This window comes from Capronia epimyces (genome assembly GCF_000585565.1).
Source record: "Capronia epimyces CBS 606.96 chromosome Unknown aczIQ-supercont1.2, whole genome shotgun sequence".
Taxonomy (NCBI): domain Eukaryota; kingdom Fungi; phylum Ascomycota; class Eurotiomycetes; order Chaetothyriales; family Herpotrichiellaceae; genus Capronia; species Capronia epimyces.
Genome location: NW_006912905.1, coordinates 3,639,056 through 3,657,110, shown reverse-complemented (window position 1 = coordinate 3,657,110; position 18,055 = coordinate 3,639,056). Strand labels below are relative to the sequence as shown.

The following is an 18,055-nucleotide window of genomic DNA, read 5'->3' as shown; positions in this document are numbered from 1 at the left end:
CTGGCGTTGAGCCCGCACCGGTCATGAGTGTGAAGATGACATTTCTGATATATATAGTAGAACGAGACAGAGTGTGTCCATATTCTCGCATCGCATGGGAGACTCATCAGACTCGTTTGTTTTTTCTTCTATCAAGTGATGAGTTTGTTTCTAGGACTAGGCCAAGGCCTCCTCATTCGTATATAGGTATGTATGTAGGGATGTACGTAGGATAAGGCGGCATCGTCGTCCGTCTAGAAGGGAAAGAAGGGGTGTGAGTTGCGCCGCTTTTACAGTACGGAGTATGCACGTTAGCTGGTAATGCTATATACCCACCTACACCTAGTAGGTCCCTCAGGCATCTATCTATCTATCTATCTATCTTTTTTACAGTGACCAAGGTAGGAGGTGGGAGTGTATTGGTGTTTCTTAACTTGACTTAACCCAATTCCCCCCAGTCCGACCTTCCAAATCTTCTTCTTGCGCTTACGCTTACGCCAGCTGCGCTCTGTTACATACTGGTAGTAGGCCTCTGTCTCTGTCTCTCTCGGGTACGTATCTATATCTCTATCTCTATCTCGGATACGTCCTCTTCCGCGTTTCACGTTTCACGTTTCACGTCTCACGTCTCACATTTCACACTCTCACACTCTCACCATCAGGCTGAAGGACTACGCTCAAGCTCGGCTCAGCCACTCTGCTAACGTCAGTTCTGGGTCATCGCTCGGGAACGTCGTCTGCCGATCTGATGGTGGCTTATTATAGGCTTGCTGTGAGCCTTCAAGGGGCCTCGGTACAAGGACTAAGGTCATAGCTAATAGCTATCTCCCCACTGAGGAAGTCCTGGTCCTACGTGTACATACTCGTACATGTCTGGGTTGGTGAGCCTTCAAGGGGCCTCGAGGCCAAGGTCCCTGTCCTACGTATACATGTCTGGGTTGGTGTTGTCCCTGGAATCCCAACTCAAATTCGAAATGCCTTGGATTAGCTAGCTAGCTCTCAGGCTGTTACAGTCTGCGACCTCATGCTTTGCTAGAGCATCGCATCGCATCACATCGCATGGACCGTGTCTCTTTCTGCTGCGTTGCCTTTGGTGGGCTTCTTAGCTCCATCCACCACGCTTGTAGACCGTGCCAGCGAGCTTGCTTCTTGCTTCTTGCTTCCTGAACCGTCCCATGACATGCAACATCAAGCCATTACATCGCAGAGAGTTTCTGCATCCTCCGTATTTTCTATATTCTCCCAGAAACTCCTCCCAAAACGGCCGGGGTATCCGATCCTATCCACACTGAAAAGAACGCCTAGTCACCCCACCATCAAGCCTTACAGTTGTCTCTGCCCGTCAAGCCTTACAGTTGTTTCTGCGTCTGATAAACGCCAAATCCAGTGGCCGTCTAGGTCATCGTATAGCCGGTCGATGTGGCAGCCATAAAGTCCCAATGGCCCGGCGGCAGATTATCTCGTCGTGGGGTGAATTCACCGACGGGTCGAGGGGTGCTGTCGGAAAGACTGGCCAGGGCCGGATCGAGTTCATCTTCGGGCTTTCTCTTCTTCGGTCGGCCTCGTGGCCGGCTGGTATTTGGCGGGTCGAGCACATATTCCTCTTTAAGCTGCATTGAGACCATGGGATCATATCCACGCTCACGCGCCAGTTTCCGGAGTCCGGCCAGGGTCTTCGGGTCCATGCCGGTGACCTCTTGGATCCTCTCGGACGAAATATTGGCCTCGGCCAGCGCGAGAGCTTGGATCCGAACAGCAGTAGAGTGTTCCTGCATCTTCAAGACCTTGGGCGCCTTGGCCTCTGCTGACTTGTGCGACCAGTCGGTGCTTCGGAAGAACGCGGCGGGGTCGGCGGCTTGACGGGTGATGGTGTTTTCGATCCCTTGTTCTTTCATCGCTTCAAGGTAGTTCTGGCAGCCGAGGAGGTGGACACGCTGGCGCGACGTGTGCTGGGCCATTTCTCTGCCACAGAACTTGCATCGTACCTGGGCGAGTTTCTGTCGACCAGGTCAGCGAGGCGCGCGCACGCCGTAGAGTCATGTCATTCAAGTACCTGGGTGCCCTCCGGGTCCTGCGGAATGATCTCCCATGCCGAATGAGTCTCTGTATCCCCCGGCTTGTTCTTGTAACCGCCAGAGCCTGGGCCTCCCATCTTTGAAGGCCGGGCAGGAAATGGTGAGCAACTGATGGTAATCCGAGTCGTCTTTTGACGAGTGATGAAGAGATGACAGCGATGTTGCCTGCGAAAATGTGGCGCCGCGTGAGGTATTACCTGGCTTGCCTGTTCAAAAGACAAGCAGGGCGCTAGTCCCGATTAGGCACCATAACAACCTACCTGGTACGCCGACCACTGTCGCGTCGCCGTGCATTTCCCCTCGTCTGGTCCTGTTCACTTTGTATGCTTTTAAATCCTTCGACACTGTTGCAGTTGCATTCATGGCGGACACCTCACAGGCGGCAACTTCGCTCCTGACGGAGCATTTGCAGTATACGCCTCTAGTAAGTGACACGGCCCATCGCAATCGCAGGACGCTGACATATCCGCTCTCAGTCACTGATCGACGACATTATCAATTCAGTCAACAATTTTGTGTACCAGGGCGTTGGAAGTCTGGAGACCGGACTCCTGTCTACACCTCCGGAGAAACTAGGATTCAAGGCAGTCGGAGGCGGCGACGGCGACGGGCCGGAGTTTCCAGATGCAAAGCAAGAGATTGAGGAGGGTCTACACAAACTCGAGACGCTATTGAACTCAACAGTGGACAAGAACTTTGACAAATTGGAAATCTACGTGCTGAGGAATGTCCTATCTGTCCCCGCAGATCTGGTCAACTGGGTGCGGTTGAGCCACTACGAGGTAGGACAGGTCTTTTCTGTGAGGAGTCCTGACCACTGGGCTGACGGAATAGAACATCTCATATCCACCCTCTGAGAACGCACCGACGGCAGAAAGCGTACAACTACTTCGCCGCAAACTAGCCGCATCACGAGCTGTGTCCAGGGCTCTGTTGGAGGAACAAACCTGCAACGAGACACTACTTCGGCAACTTCGAGCGATTGTCGGTCAAGGTGATCATGGCACAGGAAACAGCACCAGCGGGGACCTTTCATTCCTCGCCAATTCCACATCAATGCACGCCCTGGAAGGTACACCCAACTCAGACCAGCAGTCGTTGACCATCAACACCAACTTTGCCGTCTCCCAGCTCCCTGCGCTTCGAGCCCTACTAGCGGACCTTCGGCCGAAGTTGGCAGTATTGAAGAACTCCAACACGGGACTGGCTATTGAAAGTGCCAAGGACGAACTCCGTGAAGAGCGACGTGGTTACATCGAGCAACAGACACAATCACTTCTCAAGCGCAATGGGGAGAGTATGGCCGAGCATGCTGCCGTCGTGCCTGGGAGAAGAGTGGATGCTGAGGAAGTCCAAGCCATGGAGAAACTCGCCTCTCTGTTCGATCCAGTATGAAATGGCACTTCAAGAGCATTTTATTTTCTCGAGCACCGGCGAGCTCACGAGCACTTACAGTGTTGACGACCGTACCTGAATGTGGGCATCAGACGTCTTTTAAATCAGACGCTCCGGCAGGTACAATTATGGGCTGGCGCCATCCGGAAAATCTCCGACCAGCCCAAGACGGCGAAGAAGATCCTTGATTTGGACTAAATTGTGAACTCGATTCATTCCCTTCGAACTACCATGTCCCTCCAAAACTGTCGCCGAATCCCCAAGAGCGCCTGTGCTTAGTCAACAAGGAACCCCATGCGCTCGGGATGGATCTGGGCTACTGGATTGCCGGTGTGGTGATCTTCTGACAGATCCTGAATCAGTTGCGGCACTGATGGCTGCCTTACGAGGTAGCATCGCTCGGTCTGCTTTGGTGGCATTCTTGGCATCGGCTTCGCATAAGCCATAGAATTGGCGCAGGCCTGGATCAGGCAGCCCATATGCTGTTCTTCTGAGATTGAGAAAGGCGCTCGCGGCGATTGCAAAAGCCGCTCAATTTTTTCATTAGGCGCACCCTTTTTCAAATGGGCCGCCAGCTCGAAATAGCGTGGGTAATACCCAGCAGAGCTCCAGTCAAGCAGACAAACGTGACCACTTGGCAGCCACAATATGTTCTCTGCGGCGGTGTCTAGGTGGCACAGCACAAATTCTTCTCCACGGAGGTCCACGGGCGTATGTTGCCATGTGTTGATCCAATTCTCTAACCCTTCAACTGTATGACAAGCACTTGGAGCGCTATCTTCCCAGAGGATGCCTTGCGGCTCGCCTCGATGAAGAGGTCCGGGAAAGCTCCTGGTCAGAGATGCCAAATGAGCCATGGTCTTCTGCAGGGCTTCGACCTGTCTGTCGTCATGCATATCAATTAGTGAGGCATCAAACCACTCCATCGCCAAATACCCAATGCCCGTATCAGAGTCGCGATGGAAATGGTGGACCTGTGGAACGCGTACGATCGCTGGGTCCAAAAGGTCAAAGGCTGTACTTTGCGCGATCGCCTCCTCTTGTGTTACACCTCCACCAAATTTGATCACGACATCGAATCCTGGGACTTTGAGCACTGTACTGCCGCCAGAGATGTCTCTAAGAATGATGGAGTCCGGGGACTTGACATGCTGGCGGATAAAATCACTGTCAATGGTAGCCATTACATTGGTGGGTGAGAAAAAGCGGGAAAGAGGAGATTGTAAGGCTGTGAGGTTGGCTGAGTAAGAGTGACGAGGGTCCTAGCCAGGTCCCAGGCCACGGCCTGTGGCCATTAGGGAGATGCTGTACTCCGTACTCCGTACTCTGTACGGATACTCTGTAATAGAGGAGAAGATTGTGCTCCCTCTCACCTACCGCAGTGTCCCTGATGCCTCTGTCGCAGCTCGACTTAGTCCAACGGATACCACCTAATTAGTACTCGGGCTTCCTGCCATAAATAGACGCGTTCCCTCCAATCACGTGTGGCATCTCTGCCAAGGCCCAAGGCCAGTATCAGTAGCCGCTGCCACTGCACCAACTGCATGGGCTTCGACATCAATCCGATCTTCTCTTCCCCTTCCACTTTGCTTCATCCATGCTTGTCGGCCACTCAGACAGCCTCCTCGTCCTGAAGCGAGCCATGTAGCCGCCAGTGCATCAATCATCACCACCTCCACCACCACCGATGCGTTGTCTTGACTCGCCCCATGCCAGCCATCCTCCAGTTGCCAGCAACGCTGGGTCAGGCGCTTCAACCACCATGGCCGCTCTCCACGCTGGGTCCCTCTTACATGGCGGGCCAGTGTCGCTCATCTCACGCTGGCGCCAGGTAGATCGCCCTCTCATAAAGGAGACTCGCCTTCTTTCTGCGATTCGGCCTTGTGCCCTTTTGTTTCATTGTCTGTCTCGTTTCTGTGCGCTGGTTTCGCACTCTTTCTTCACGTTCTCTCCTCCATCTTCTGTGGTACTCTATCATGGATAACGCTCCTTCTACACGTCCGTCGTCCCTTGAGAATAGCACCAGTACAACCAGATCTCGTTCGCTCCCACGCAAACAAGCATCATACGATGCCTCAGCCTTGACCATAAACCCGTCCCCTCTCCTCACCTCGTCTCTCCACTCCCGCAACTCGGCCACATCTGCGCAAGAGTCGGCATACCTGAAGCGAGCACGCTGGCTTGGATGGGTTCGACTCGGTCTTGCCTTGCTCACACTTGGCTCTGCCACGGCCGCTGCTGGCTGCGCAGGCCACGTTCTGCGCAGGTATAACGCAACGCACTTGGCCAGCGGATGGCATCTATCTCTTTGGCCTCTAAACGTTGACTTGAGACCTACCTTGGCCGTTGTGGCTTCTGCTGCCATAATCACCGCTGCCAGCCTCGGGTACTTGGTGCTCTGGCTGATCCCAAGCGTGAGTGTCGTCCGGGCTTCGGCATCGTATTCGTCTAATTGATCCTTATCTAGCCACACTCCCGCACGCTGTTGTACAACTTTGTCTTCCTCGGCTCATCGCTTGTCGGCGTAGTTCTCTGCGTTTTCACCATCCCGTTCAACTTGATCCTGGTCAATCCGTCAAGTCATCATCAGCGGGAGTCACTGCAGTCTTGGACTTGCAAATTTTCCGATGGCGCTTCTCGATTCAACTCCGATGCCCAGTCACTTCAAATACCAGTCTTTGCCACCCACGGCGTTCCCGTGCCTGCCGGATTCGAGAGGCTGTGTATGGAGGCTCAGGTGGGCACGGGCCTGATGATTGCAGTGTTGGTCTTGGAGGCAGCTAGCTGCGCCCTAGCCGGCGTGGGGATATTGCTAGAAAAACAGATGACCAAGGCAAGAAGAGAGAGGTATGCCAATTGTGAAAAGGGTGAGCATGGGTCTTAGCAGAAGGCATCCCTCCGTTTCACGGAATGACGATCTGTTTGTGGTATACCGTGCGGCCCTGTTGCGGCCAGCAATGAAGCAAGATGGGGATAGAAAGACGGTGGAAACGGCATGCTGGTGGGGTATTATGGCGCTGGTCAGAGACTCTTGATCTACGGGTTTCTACTCTGGCGGCATTGAAGGCTGTAATGTACTAGTAGTTTACTATTGCAAATCGACGTGACCGCTCGAGGACCAACAACAATAGATGAGCAGATAATCTAGTTTCTACAAGTACTTCCGCAGCTGGGTCGCATATGATGTCGAACTGCCAGTGTATCTGAACATGGAGGAAAATATAGCTGTGCAACAGCAGGTTGGTGGCAGGAGTGTTGTGAGGGGAGTCTTGGATTCCGCGTTGATAAAATAAATATTTGCTCCACCCCAGTGTGCATGAACATCCATCCACATTCTGAACATCTCACCGGTATGTTCTTCCACCCCGTTCTTCGTCCTCGAAATGACATTCGCAAGTCATGATGACCGGCGGCACTGCTGCGGACAAAACACCAATGGTGCTGATTCTCTGAATCCGTCCACCAAGCGACGTCGGCAGCGCCCCGCGGTTCCTCGTCTCATTTCCGCAAGTGTCCAGCCACTCCCGTCTATCAAGCCCTTCGAGAGATAGGAGATCGTACCCGCATGCTCACGGATGCATGTGAACCAGGATCCCTGACTGAATGGTACAAATTGAACACACTCTGCAGAATCTTGCGCTGCTCCGACCTGGATCCGAATTTCTGGATCGTTGCCACATATGGCTGCAATGCAATCCTTGTCCACCGCCCACCTCCCACCGCCGGCCTGGGCGCTCACCAGGACATGTTCAACTCAACTGCAAGAAGTAACATTGGTCTGGCATCACTAGAGACATTGAACCCTGAGAAGGACACCAGAGAAGGTTCTTCAACCCATCGCCTTGGTCCTGCGTGTTCCGAGGCCGCAATGAAACTTCGGTGGTTAACAGATGGGGTTACCCGCTGGCCAAACTCCAGGGACATGCCTTCAAGGTTTAATCTTTCTCCACCTCCACCTGTTAAGCATAAGCTCAGCGGTAGGGACCCGAGGCGTTGTGGTCGTGGTCGTCCTATGGAGTTCAATACGGTGAGAGAGCCCACGGTTGTGGCCGAGTCCCACCAGTTGCAGGCGGAGACGGAGACGCATCGGGCCTTAAAGAACGAGAACCTTTTCTTATCTGCCCACTCATCTCAGGCGCTGTCAGGTAGGCGCTGTGATGGAGTTGGAATGTCTCATGGCCGACATGGTTCTGACCTCACAGAGACTGAGGGGCTCTATGGATTCTTCCCGGGTTGAGTTCCCCTTAGTGACAAAGGTCTTACATGGACGACGATGCCGGTTCTGACCTCACAGAGACCGATGTGCGACGCTCATGGCTTGAGATAATGCAAATGCAACGCTTATAGTACAACTTTTAGCACATGCCGGCCAGGCATCGGCGCAGGCTTGTCTTAGATGAGCGCTCCAGAGGATCCGAGAGGAGGTCGGAGAGCGCCTTCGTCTATTTCTGTCAGCTTGAACGATGGGTTCTGTTAGCTTGAGCGATGGCGGAGGCTCCTGCCACCAGGTTAGAAGGCCGCCATGGTACCGCCGCTCCATTCACTTCTGGAGGAAGCGAGATCCTAAATGTGGGAAGTACCGAAGTGGTGAGCAATCTAGAGGGGCAGCAGGAGTCCGGTATGCATGATACTAATGCAATGTACGGAGTACGTTCATGGACTACAGAGTACGGACTATTACATGCAAAGGATCTGCTGGTGAGTACAGTATGTTCATGGACTCCAGAGTACAGACTATCCGTACAGAGGACGGATACAGGCAAAGGATCTACTAATGATGATAGCGCACACTGATACTCCCGCAACTCCTCTCAGATCCGTATGGCGAAAGTGTCGCGGGGACTTTGGGACGAGCCGGAAGCGTGCCATTTGACATTTGACGTTGAAGTCGAAGACTCGGTCCTACCTTCTCGGAGTACGGATACATACAGCCTTGTCGGCGGCGGCTCGGAGGAGGGGGAGGTGGGTCGATATGATATTGCGATTGTACGATCCAGATGGAACATGGGTATCAATTCACGACTCTTTGAGGCTGTTGGTGTTATGCTGCGTGGCCTGCGCCTGTGCCCGAGCCTGCTTCTAAGTCTGAGCCTGAACCTGAACCTGAGCCTGAGCCTGAACCTGAGCCTGAGCCTGATCCTGAGCCTGAGCCTGCATGACCTGCTAAAGTCCTCCCTCCATCATGTCGAAAATGATCTGGTCTGATTTGATTTGATTTGATTTGACAATAATGATAATGCTGGTGTTGAGTCCCCCCACGCCCGGCGACACGACGCTACCGTAACTCGACTACGGAGTACCGAGAGCGAGTGGGAGTACGAGTGGCGGTCGGGGTGGCGTTCCTAGACGGTGCTAGGTGCTAGGTACGGATATGCTTGGGTAGAGACTCGAGAGGGCTAGACCGCTCCGCTCGTATGTAGGACCGCCGAGTGCATCCTGCCTGCATCCTGCATCCTGCATCCGAAGTACTCCGTACATGGCACAGGAGGGAATGAAGGTCAAGGAAGTATTCTCAGGAGCAAGGGGGTTCCCATTCCCACTTACACCCTATCCAGTCAGTTTCCACTGTCCAGTCAGTGAGCAACTGGGTTCTTTCGGTAAGCTGTTAACACTACTGTATCTGTATCCGTATGTGAACCGAGTATCAAGCACCCCTGTACGCGCCCTGTATCCGTACGCTGCATGCATATGCACACTGTACGCATATGCACATGCACATGCACATGCAGACTGTAAGCCTTGGCTGAATCCAGCCGGGGAGCTATGTCATATGTACTCCGTATGTACGGATACTCGTAGAGGTCCGACTCGACTCGACTCGGCCGAGGGGAAGGAAACGACAGAGCTAGTCAGTCAACTGCAGCCAGTCCGGAGTACCCTCTATTCCTCGACAAGGTGCGGCTCTAGACTGCGCAGACAGACGTTCACTTCGCTTCGAGGGAGAGGAAGAGGACGGTCGGAGGGACGGCGAACAAGGGAGAAAGCGAGCAAGAAAGCACATGCTGAACAGCCAACGCGCAACGTGGCTGTCGGCAGCTTGTTCGTACTCCGTATCCGTATGTCCTCTGTACTCCGTACTCTGTATGTGAGGTAGTCAATGTGGCCGAACCTCAGGGGACGAATACAGATAGCAGATAGCAGATAGCTGTAGCTGTAACCGTAGCGGTACAGAAACCACTTGCAGCAACCATCAACCAGCAACCATCAACCATCAACCATCACCCATCAACCATCACCCATCAACAAGTTCTTCGGAATGGAATGGATGCGGTTTTGGTGTCGGTGTCGGTGCCGCCGATCAAGCCTAGACGCCGGTTCCAGGGAGGTGATGAATCATATCCATACAGCATCGGTACTCAATACTCCGTACTCAGTACACCGTACCTACAACGCGAAGGTACTACAGATACAGAGTAAAGGGAGGCTGGGAGATCGACCTTATGCATCATGCAATGCAGCTCACCATCTTCAGGTTGGGTTGGGTTTGGACCGCGTACGGAGTACTCTGTACTCTGTACGCTGCACTGTACCAACGTTGGTCTTCACCGTGAAAATGAATGAAAGATGCCCGGCACTGTGGAAATCAAATCAAATCAAACAAATCAACCAGGGGAGACAGAGACAGACACCTAACACTGCTAACAGAGACAGTCAGCCTCGCTGATGCTGGGGAATAAGGAGTACTACCTACTACCTAATCATTACGGACGGTAAAATGAGATCGAGATGGTGCCGCCAACGGTTCAGATCACTGCCTAAAGGAACGAACGTCGCTCCAGGATGGTAGCGCGAGGATGGAGCCGTGACAGGAGAGAGAGTGAGATTGCCGCCCCCAATTAACGCCCCCAACTAATCACAATGTGCAGTATTAGGGCTCCTAAGGCTTAGGCTTAGGAGCAGATCTAGGCCCGTAGGGAGGATACAGACCTAGTCGTATTAGTCTTACAGGTAGGTTATTAGCATACCTCTTAGGCGGTGACTGAGGTGACTGCGGTGACTGCGGTACCTGACACCTGGCACCTGGCACCTGGCTCGTCCTTAGCCAACGACCGACCGTTGAGGTTCAAATTGAAGCATGCCACGCCAGTAATGCCAGATGCCCATCTAGGCAAATTGAACAGGGATCGAGAATAAGGAAGAGTACAGAGTATAGTCAGTCTACACTGTACGGACCCAGGTACATACGTGTGGTCGTGTACATTGTAATTACGGTGTATGTTAGAATCTGTAGATTTGGAAGGCCAGGGGTCAGGGGATGATATGATGATACCAAGTTTTACCGTATGATGCCGTTTGCCATGAACTACGGAACATGGACCATGGACCATGGACGTTGATGGTGTCACGCCCGGCGTGTTGATCTTGATGCAGACCCCAGACCCAGACCCAGACCCAAGACCCAAGACCCAAGACCTAGAGCCTCGCTCCCACGAGCTGGGCGGCGGGCGAAGCGACGAAATTGCAAGGCCTCCCATGCGTGTGGACGAAACGGGCAGACCGCCACCACCACCACGCTACGACCTCCTTCCAGTGCTCCGTAGGATTCTGTACATCCTACTCCGTACTAACTACTGCGTAGGAAGCGAGGCTAGAAGGGCTCCTGATTCCTGATACCTGATTCTTGATTCCTGATTCCTGATTCCTAGGACGGCCAAGGCCATAGGGCCGAAGATCACAGGGCTAATGGAGCGTGGTATGGACGGAGTACGGAGTACCATGTACGGATACTACGTATCTACTCTCTGCATGGAACATGTATCAGTGTACGAGTACCCCTAGGGACGCACCAAGGGAGGTGGGAAGTTTCTGGCTTCTGCAGGCCGCTTCAGAGCGGTGGCAGTGGCAGTGGCGTGGCAGGCTGTCAGAGCTCGACGTGTCATGTCGATACGTTATGGACAATAATGATCTAGATGTGGGATTGGCGAAAGAAGGATGGGAAAGGAGAGGTCCTCGACCGGTGTGGTCAGCCACCGCAAGGCTAGAATCAGAATCAGGATGGATTGTTATGCTGACAGAGTCGTTAGTTCCATCCATAGGTAGCAGGAAGCTATTGTCAATGTCTACCTACTTAGCAATATCAAGTGCCGTCCCTACCTACCTGGTAGACGCATATAAGCTGACGGCCTGACCGCTGCCAGCCACGTAATAATAATAGTTAGCGGATTATTCTCATTCTCAGTCTCATTCTCATTCTCATATGGAGGACTACTGCAGAGAATTCGCTATGACATAATTATATGTATCTACAATTTCGACGTTTGATGTTTGTTGTTGTTATTATTGAGGCGTGGCTGGCAGGCGTGGCAGGGCGCACGTCCCACTACCTGCCACGCCCTGCCACGCCATATTATAACATGACTACGTATTCACTATTGTAGAGGACAGAGGCGAGGAGTAAGGTATCTACCACGTGCCATGTCAGTCTCCCGTGGCCCAGTACTCCGTACCCATCAATAAATGATAAATGCCCAACCATCTATTTCGCTTGCTGGGACTTTGATCGGCGTCTAGTACCTACGCTGTAATTACTATGCGTACTATGAGGTTATTGATTGATTCAAGTACCATACGGAGACGATACCACTAACCCATTAGACCTGCCCACTTGGGAATGGTGCAACGACCCACGTGACCAGTCCGCACAATCCCAATGCGGCATGGCTGCAGGGCAGAGCAGGGCAGGCGCGTCTTCACTCAGGGGCTGCAGCCCGAACCGAACAGAACACTGGAACATGGAACAGGATTTGTCGCATCACGGGTTTAGGTTCCGGGACCTCAAGGTTGATCCTTGACCTTGATCCTTGAGGGTTGAGGGAAAAAACTAGGTCTGCAGCCTGCAGACAGAGATAAGCGCGTCGTGCTGGCCGTTCTGGCTGTCTCACTGAGTACGAGTACTGCCACGGGATGGGGGATGGATGGGTGGTCGTCGGGGTGGGATTTTCTGTAACTATTTACTGGCGGCCGGCCTTTTCCCTGCTTTCTCCCCTGCCCACCGCCCGCCGCCCAGCGCCCACCGGCCAGGACTCCTCCTTGTCTCACCCCCGGGTTATTTTTAGGCCAACCATGGTCGCAACTCCATCACCCGCTGCATCATGTGGGAAGAAAGCAAGAGAAAGAGAAAAACAAAAAGCTTCTCGCTTGAATCAACTGCAGCTGTCACTCTGTCCCCACCCCTTGCCGTCACAGTCTTGGTTGTTGTGTACAGAAACTCTGGATGTACGGGAGGTACCCGTACTGTGCTGCCTCAGCCAAACATCAACCCCCCCAGATCACACGCCCAATCTTCCGCATCAGCCTGGAAATTCACCCCCACAAGTGAAAAGAACTCAGGAGCACCATGGTGATCCGAGCACGGGTGACGCGGGCCAATGTTTTTGTTTACATTAATTAATTCCCGAATTGGCCGTGGTTGGGTGCACCGCCCCTGGATAAGCGGATGGCTGGAGCTGGATGGAGCTGGAGCTGGAGCTGGAGCTGCAGCAGCGTGCGGCTGGTCACAACCATAACCATTAGTCCCCTCAGACCCTGCAATGATGCTTGCAAGCATGAATCCATCGGGCCCATGCCAATTTTGAGCTTGACAGGAACTAAATGTGAGCCATCGAGCTTGCTCTGTTCTTGGCTTGGGAGCTGACCAGGGCACGAACCAGATCGCTCGCCTGGGCCCGTCGTGTGGGAATGCTGGGGTCAGCCACCCGCACCACCTGGCATCCACTCCAGCGAGACAGCCCGTCACTTTCTGATTGATTGATTGATGGATTACGCCACTCTGGTTCTGGCTGTGGTTCTGGCTGTGGCTCTGGCTGCTCGCCTGCTACGCGCATAAGCTGTGGGTGACAGCTGAGGGCTGATGTGATATGCAGGTGCCGTGGTGGTGTGGTCGGCTCCTGGACAAGGGGAAGGAAGACGAAGGAACGAACCAGTTCGAAGGTCCGGCCCCAGGCAGGCCAGGGACTACTGTACCGCCCATTCGGACGCTTGTCGGACGTCCATACATACACATACACTTAGGCTGGCTGACGGTCGCAAGTCACAAGTCACAAGTCACGAGTCACCAGTCACAAATTTCGATGGATCGTCAGATGTGCGGCACCTACTTCGCTTGTGCCGCAAGTCCCCAGCAGGAAGCGTGGAAGGAGGACGTTGAACGGGGCGGGCTTCACGCTGACGTCTCATCCTTCACACACTAGAAAGCTCGCTGTCAGCCCCGAACAAGAACTAATTAGCAAGCTGCCGAAGCCTGAGGGCCACAGGGCTGGGAAATACGACAACACCGCATCGTCACCTTACGGTGGTGGTGGGTGTCGATCGACTGCTAGGTGGGAGATACCAGATACTAGGCAATACTAGGCTGACCCGACCCAGGCAAAGGTGGATCGGCCCAGGATCCTGACTAGAAAAGCACTCCGTCCGGATACCTGAAACCAGTCAAGCGTCTATTGGCGCGAAGAAAAGAAAGGAGGCTCATGCGGCCCTCCCTGAACGAGCCTGACGGGCCATGGGGAAAAATCAATCAATCAATTCAATCAATCGGGCTCGGATGGGCGCTCGACCCGTGTGCTGGTTCCAGGATGGCTGGTGGTCCTGCGCAATCTGGGACGCCACCGTGACTGGCAGCCGGCCGGGGTCCTCTACGGCTAGTATCGACGGCCAATGCTAGTCCTGCATCCTCGCTGCTGTGTGTACTATGTAGGGGACATAAAGGTCTGGCTGGCCGGGCCCGGTCGATGTCAATGTCCCTTCTTCTCGATTGATCCTTCTCCGGCCATACCATACCCAAGCCAACCCGGGTTCATTCTTCTCTCGTTTTTCTTTGTTCCTTCATCCATCCAGACTCAGTGGCCTGCCCACTGATTGTCTTGTCTCTCGTTGATTCTTGTGTCGGCTCCGGTCCCGAATACTGTCCATATCACCTCCCCGGGCCCTCTCACCCTCGCTTCGACCAGTTCAACTGCAAAGAGGGCGGAAGAAATATATACCAGCATCTCAGGACATACATAATTACGACACCCAACGACGTACGCAACAGAACATAACAGACCAACCCAATGGCGGTGACTCGGGCCCTCAAGGCCTTGGCCGCCCTCACACTCGTCTCGTCGTCCATCACCTCGGTCGCGGCAGCCAGCAACTCGAGCTCGGTGTGCACAGGGACGTCGAAATGCAAGCCGTTCACCATTGATGTGACCTGGGGCAAACCGGACTCGGCCATCGGCATCGAGCGCGACGTGATCCTGACCAACGGCTCGCTACCGGGCCCTCCCCTGAAGCTGAAGGTGGGCGACTGCGTTGTCTTCACCGTCATCAACAACCTGGACACGGTGACGGGCGTGCATTTCCACGGCATCCGCCAGTTCGGCACCCCATGGTCGGACGGCGTGCCAGGAGTCAGCCAGTACTCGATCAAGCCCGGCACCACGTACCAGTACCAATGGACGGCTGAAGAGTCCGGCACATACTTCTACCACGCACACTACAAAGGCCAGATGATGGACGGTCTGTACGGAGCCATCTTGATTTCCCCGGCCGACGATGCCGACACGCCCTTCAGCCAGATCAGCGGTGACGCCACGGACCAGAAGCAGCTGGCGGCCGCGGCCGCGTCGCCCGAGACAGTCTTCATCTCGGACTGGACGCAGTTCACATTTGCCGAGTTCCTGGCCATCGAGCAGGCTGCCAACGTCGACATTGCGTGCGCCGACTCGATCATCCTCAACGGCAAGGGCAGCGTGTACTGCCTGCCGCCGGACGAGCTGTTGGCCAACGCGGCGGTGCAGACGCCACAGATCCTGAACGGCAGCTCGCTGACGGCCAAGGGCTGCATCCCGGCCAGCAACCCGCTGGTGCAGGGCGTCCAGTACAACCGCACTCTGTCCTCGCTGCCCAGCACCGTCTACGACACGTGCACGCCGACCACGGGCGCCAACTACACATACACGGTCGACCCGGCCGACGGCTGGGCGGCGCTGTCGCTGATCAACCCGGGCGGGTTCGCGCTGCTCAAGGTGGCCATCGACAGCCACAAGCTGTACGTGTACGAGTACAACGGCAACTTCATCGTGCCGCAGGAGGTGGACGACCTGATCGTCAGCAACGGCGACCGCGTCTCCTTCTTCGTCAAGCTCGACCAGACCCCCGGCGACTACACGATCCGCGTGGCCAACGACGGCCTGAACCAGGTCATCTCCGGCTTCGGCGTCCTGTCGTACAAGGGCGGTAACGGCGTACCTGCCGGCGTGGCCGTGCTCAACTACGGCGGCCAGAACACCACCGAGATCGTCAGCTTCGCCCCGGCCGCCGCTGCCCCTTACCCAGCCGTGCCGGTCGGCACTGGTGCTGCTACCAGCTTCGTGCTGGACATCATGAAGTCCGTATCGCAGCCATCCGACTCGTGGGCCTGGACCCTGTCCGGAGTGTCGTCGTACAACCAGTCGCGCGACGACGAGACGCCGCCGCTGCTGTTCCAGAGCCCGGGCTCCATCCCGTCCAGCGACCTGATTCTCGAGACCAGCTTCGACACGTGGGTTGACCTGATCATCAAGATCGCCGGCCCGCTCGCCGAGCCTCACCCGATCCACAAGCACGCCAACAAGTTCTTCGTCATCGGCGCCGGCACGGGCGACTTCAACTACACTTCGGTCGCGGACGCCCAGGCCGCCGGCCTGCCCTTCAACCTGGAGAACCCGCCGTACGTCGACGGCTTCACGTCGATCCCGGCCGAGGGCAGCGCCTCGTGGATGGTGTTCCGCTACTACGTCAACACCCCCGGCGCCTGGCTGCTGCATTGCCACGTCCAGTCGCATTTCTCCGGCGGCATGGCCGTCGCCATCTTGGATGCTGTCGACAACTTCCCCACCCTGCCCTCTGACGTCGGCAAGGTGTGCTCGTCGTCGTCCTCCAACTCGACCTCGTCGACCGGCAAGAGCTCCGGTTCAGGCTCTGGCTCTGGCTCGGGCTCCGGCTCCGGTTCCTCCACCACCACGGGCGCCACCACCACCTCGTCGCCGTCGTCTCCGGCCGCCTTCACCGGTGCTGCTTCGTCGACGACCGTCGTCGCCCCATTCGGCCTGCTACTGGCGTTGGCCGTCTCTTTCTTGACCACGCAGTAATCAATCACATCCATTAATGATACCCGGCCTGGGCTTGCTCTTGTCTTACCCGGCCTTTGGGGGGTTTTGGTCTTGTCCTACCTGATCGATCTCTTAATCAGCTGGGAGCGTCATGACACATAAGCTGGGGTGGGGGAAGTGGGAGGGAGAGAGACACAACGTATGCAGCAATGGGGTCTCTGATGTGCATATATTTCCACCACCTGGACCCGAACTGATGTGCACGGTACAGTACGGCATGTATATGAATATGTATATGTATATGTACGTGTGTGCATGTGTATATGGGAAGACCAGTGGTCGGGAAGGCTCCCTATGGATATATTTCTTGGACTGGTTTCAATTCTCCGTTTCCATATATTTTCGCATGACATTTCTTTTTTTCTTCCATTATTTTTCTTGTTTCCTATATATCATTGACGAGATATCTGTCTGCCTTACATCATATCACGAGATATCTGTCTGGTTTGGTCTGGTCTGGCTCGGGTCTGCCTTACATCATATCACGAGATATCTGTCTGTCTGGTTTGGCTCGGGTCGGCCTCGTTTGGCAATCAGACCGACTGTGTCATGGTTGCTCGTTTCTTTTGGCGGGGCAAGAATCCCGAATAGGTGAAAAACAAAAGAGTCAGAACGGCAGAAACATATTGAGGATGGATGGTGGATGGTGGATGGTGGACAGGACTGTCTACTATACCGTCATATCGGCTCGCAGCACATATCATTTATCCCCACAGCACGGTCACCAGCAAAGCAAAGCAAAGCAAAGCAGCACAGCATAGCAACGAATGGGTTTGAGTCGATGGGAAAGGGGTACCTGCACTGCATGAGGGAGGACGTCAATGGATTTGTCATGTTACATAAACACAAGTACACATACACTTGGAAGTATATTGATATATACCATACCATCATACCATCATATCTGATCTGATCTGACCTGCTCTGGTGTATCTAATGTTCAAACAAATAACACTCACTACCACTACCTTGAACTGTCTCACGCTGATCTAATCTCATGTTCAACTCTACCTTCTAAGTGATCTTGGTGTTGGTAGTATATCTGATTTAGTTGTCACTTTGATGCTGATGCTGATACTGGCTGATGCTGATACTGGCTGATGCTGATGCTGATGCTGATGCTGATGCTGATGCTGATACTGATGCTGATGCTGATCCTAGCTAATTAGGTCCGAACCTAGCTAAACCCGCCACCCTAGCCTGATAAGACGGCTTCGGCCCGAATTGTAAAGGATGTCGTATAGCATGGTTCATGTATAGAGGGGAAGGAAGAGCAGGTCTTCCCACACCTAGATTCTGCGGTGTCACGACACAGTGTGTAGCATGTAATTAGGTATATGAGTGTAACACTAGAACATATCAAAAGTGATCTATCTCCATTACATGCATCGCATCGTATATCGTTGACGTGCCTTTTCTGTGACCTATCACTTGATCTCTATCACTTGGTCCCTGTCAATTGGTCCCTATCAATTG

General features: G+C 54.2%; 5 protein-coding genes across 5 annotated transcripts; 3 read left to right on the top strand and 2 right to left on the bottom strand.

The window, feature by feature from the left end:
• Window positions 1-1,373: 1,373 nt before the first annotated feature.
• Window positions 1,374-2,131, bottom strand: A1O3_03116 (uncharacterized protein; the record flags this gene model as incomplete). The annotated part of the gene is made up of 2 exons (XM_007733255.1): window positions 1,374-1,976; window positions 2,033-2,131. 2 exons carry the CDS (start codon window positions 2,129-2,131, stop codon window positions 1,374-1,376), a joined length of 702 nt encoding a protein of 233 aa, XP_007731445.1.
• A 284-nt stretch (window positions 2,132-2,415) lies between these two features.
• On the top strand, window positions 2,416-3,449 carry A1O3_03115 (uncharacterized protein; the record flags this gene model as incomplete). The annotated part of the gene is made up of 3 exons (XM_007733254.1): window positions 2,416-2,478; window positions 2,531-2,836; window positions 2,889-3,449. The coding sequence occupies 3 exons, from the start codon at window positions 2,416-2,418 to the stop codon at window positions 3,447-3,449; spliced, it is 930 nt and encodes a 309-aa protein (XP_007731444.1).
• Window positions 3,450-3,724: 275 nt separating this feature from the next.
• A1O3_03114 (uncharacterized protein) lies at window positions 3,725-4,633 on the bottom strand (the record flags this gene model as incomplete). The annotated part of the gene is made up of 1 exon (XM_007733253.1): window positions 3,725-4,633. The coding sequence occupies one exon, from the start codon at window positions 4,631-4,633 to the stop codon at window positions 3,725-3,727; it is 909 nt and encodes a 302-aa protein (XP_007731443.1).
• A 792-nt stretch (window positions 4,634-5,425) lies between these two features.
• A1O3_03113 (uncharacterized protein) lies at window positions 5,426-6,333 on the top strand (the record flags this gene model as incomplete). Its single annotated transcript, XM_007733252.1, has 2 exons — window positions 5,426-5,863; window positions 5,917-6,333. 2 exons carry the CDS (start codon window positions 5,426-5,428, stop codon window positions 6,331-6,333), a joined length of 855 nt encoding a protein of 284 aa, XP_007731442.1.
• Window positions 6,334-14,497: 8,164 nt separating this feature from the next.
• A1O3_03112 (uncharacterized protein) lies at window positions 14,498-16,558 on the top strand (the record flags this gene model as incomplete). Its single annotated transcript, XM_007733251.1, has 1 exon — window positions 14,498-16,558. One exon carries the CDS (start codon window positions 14,498-14,500, stop codon window positions 16,556-16,558), a length of 2,061 nt encoding a protein of 686 aa, XP_007731441.1.
• Between the last annotated feature and the right edge of the window lie 1,497 nt (window positions 16,559-18,055).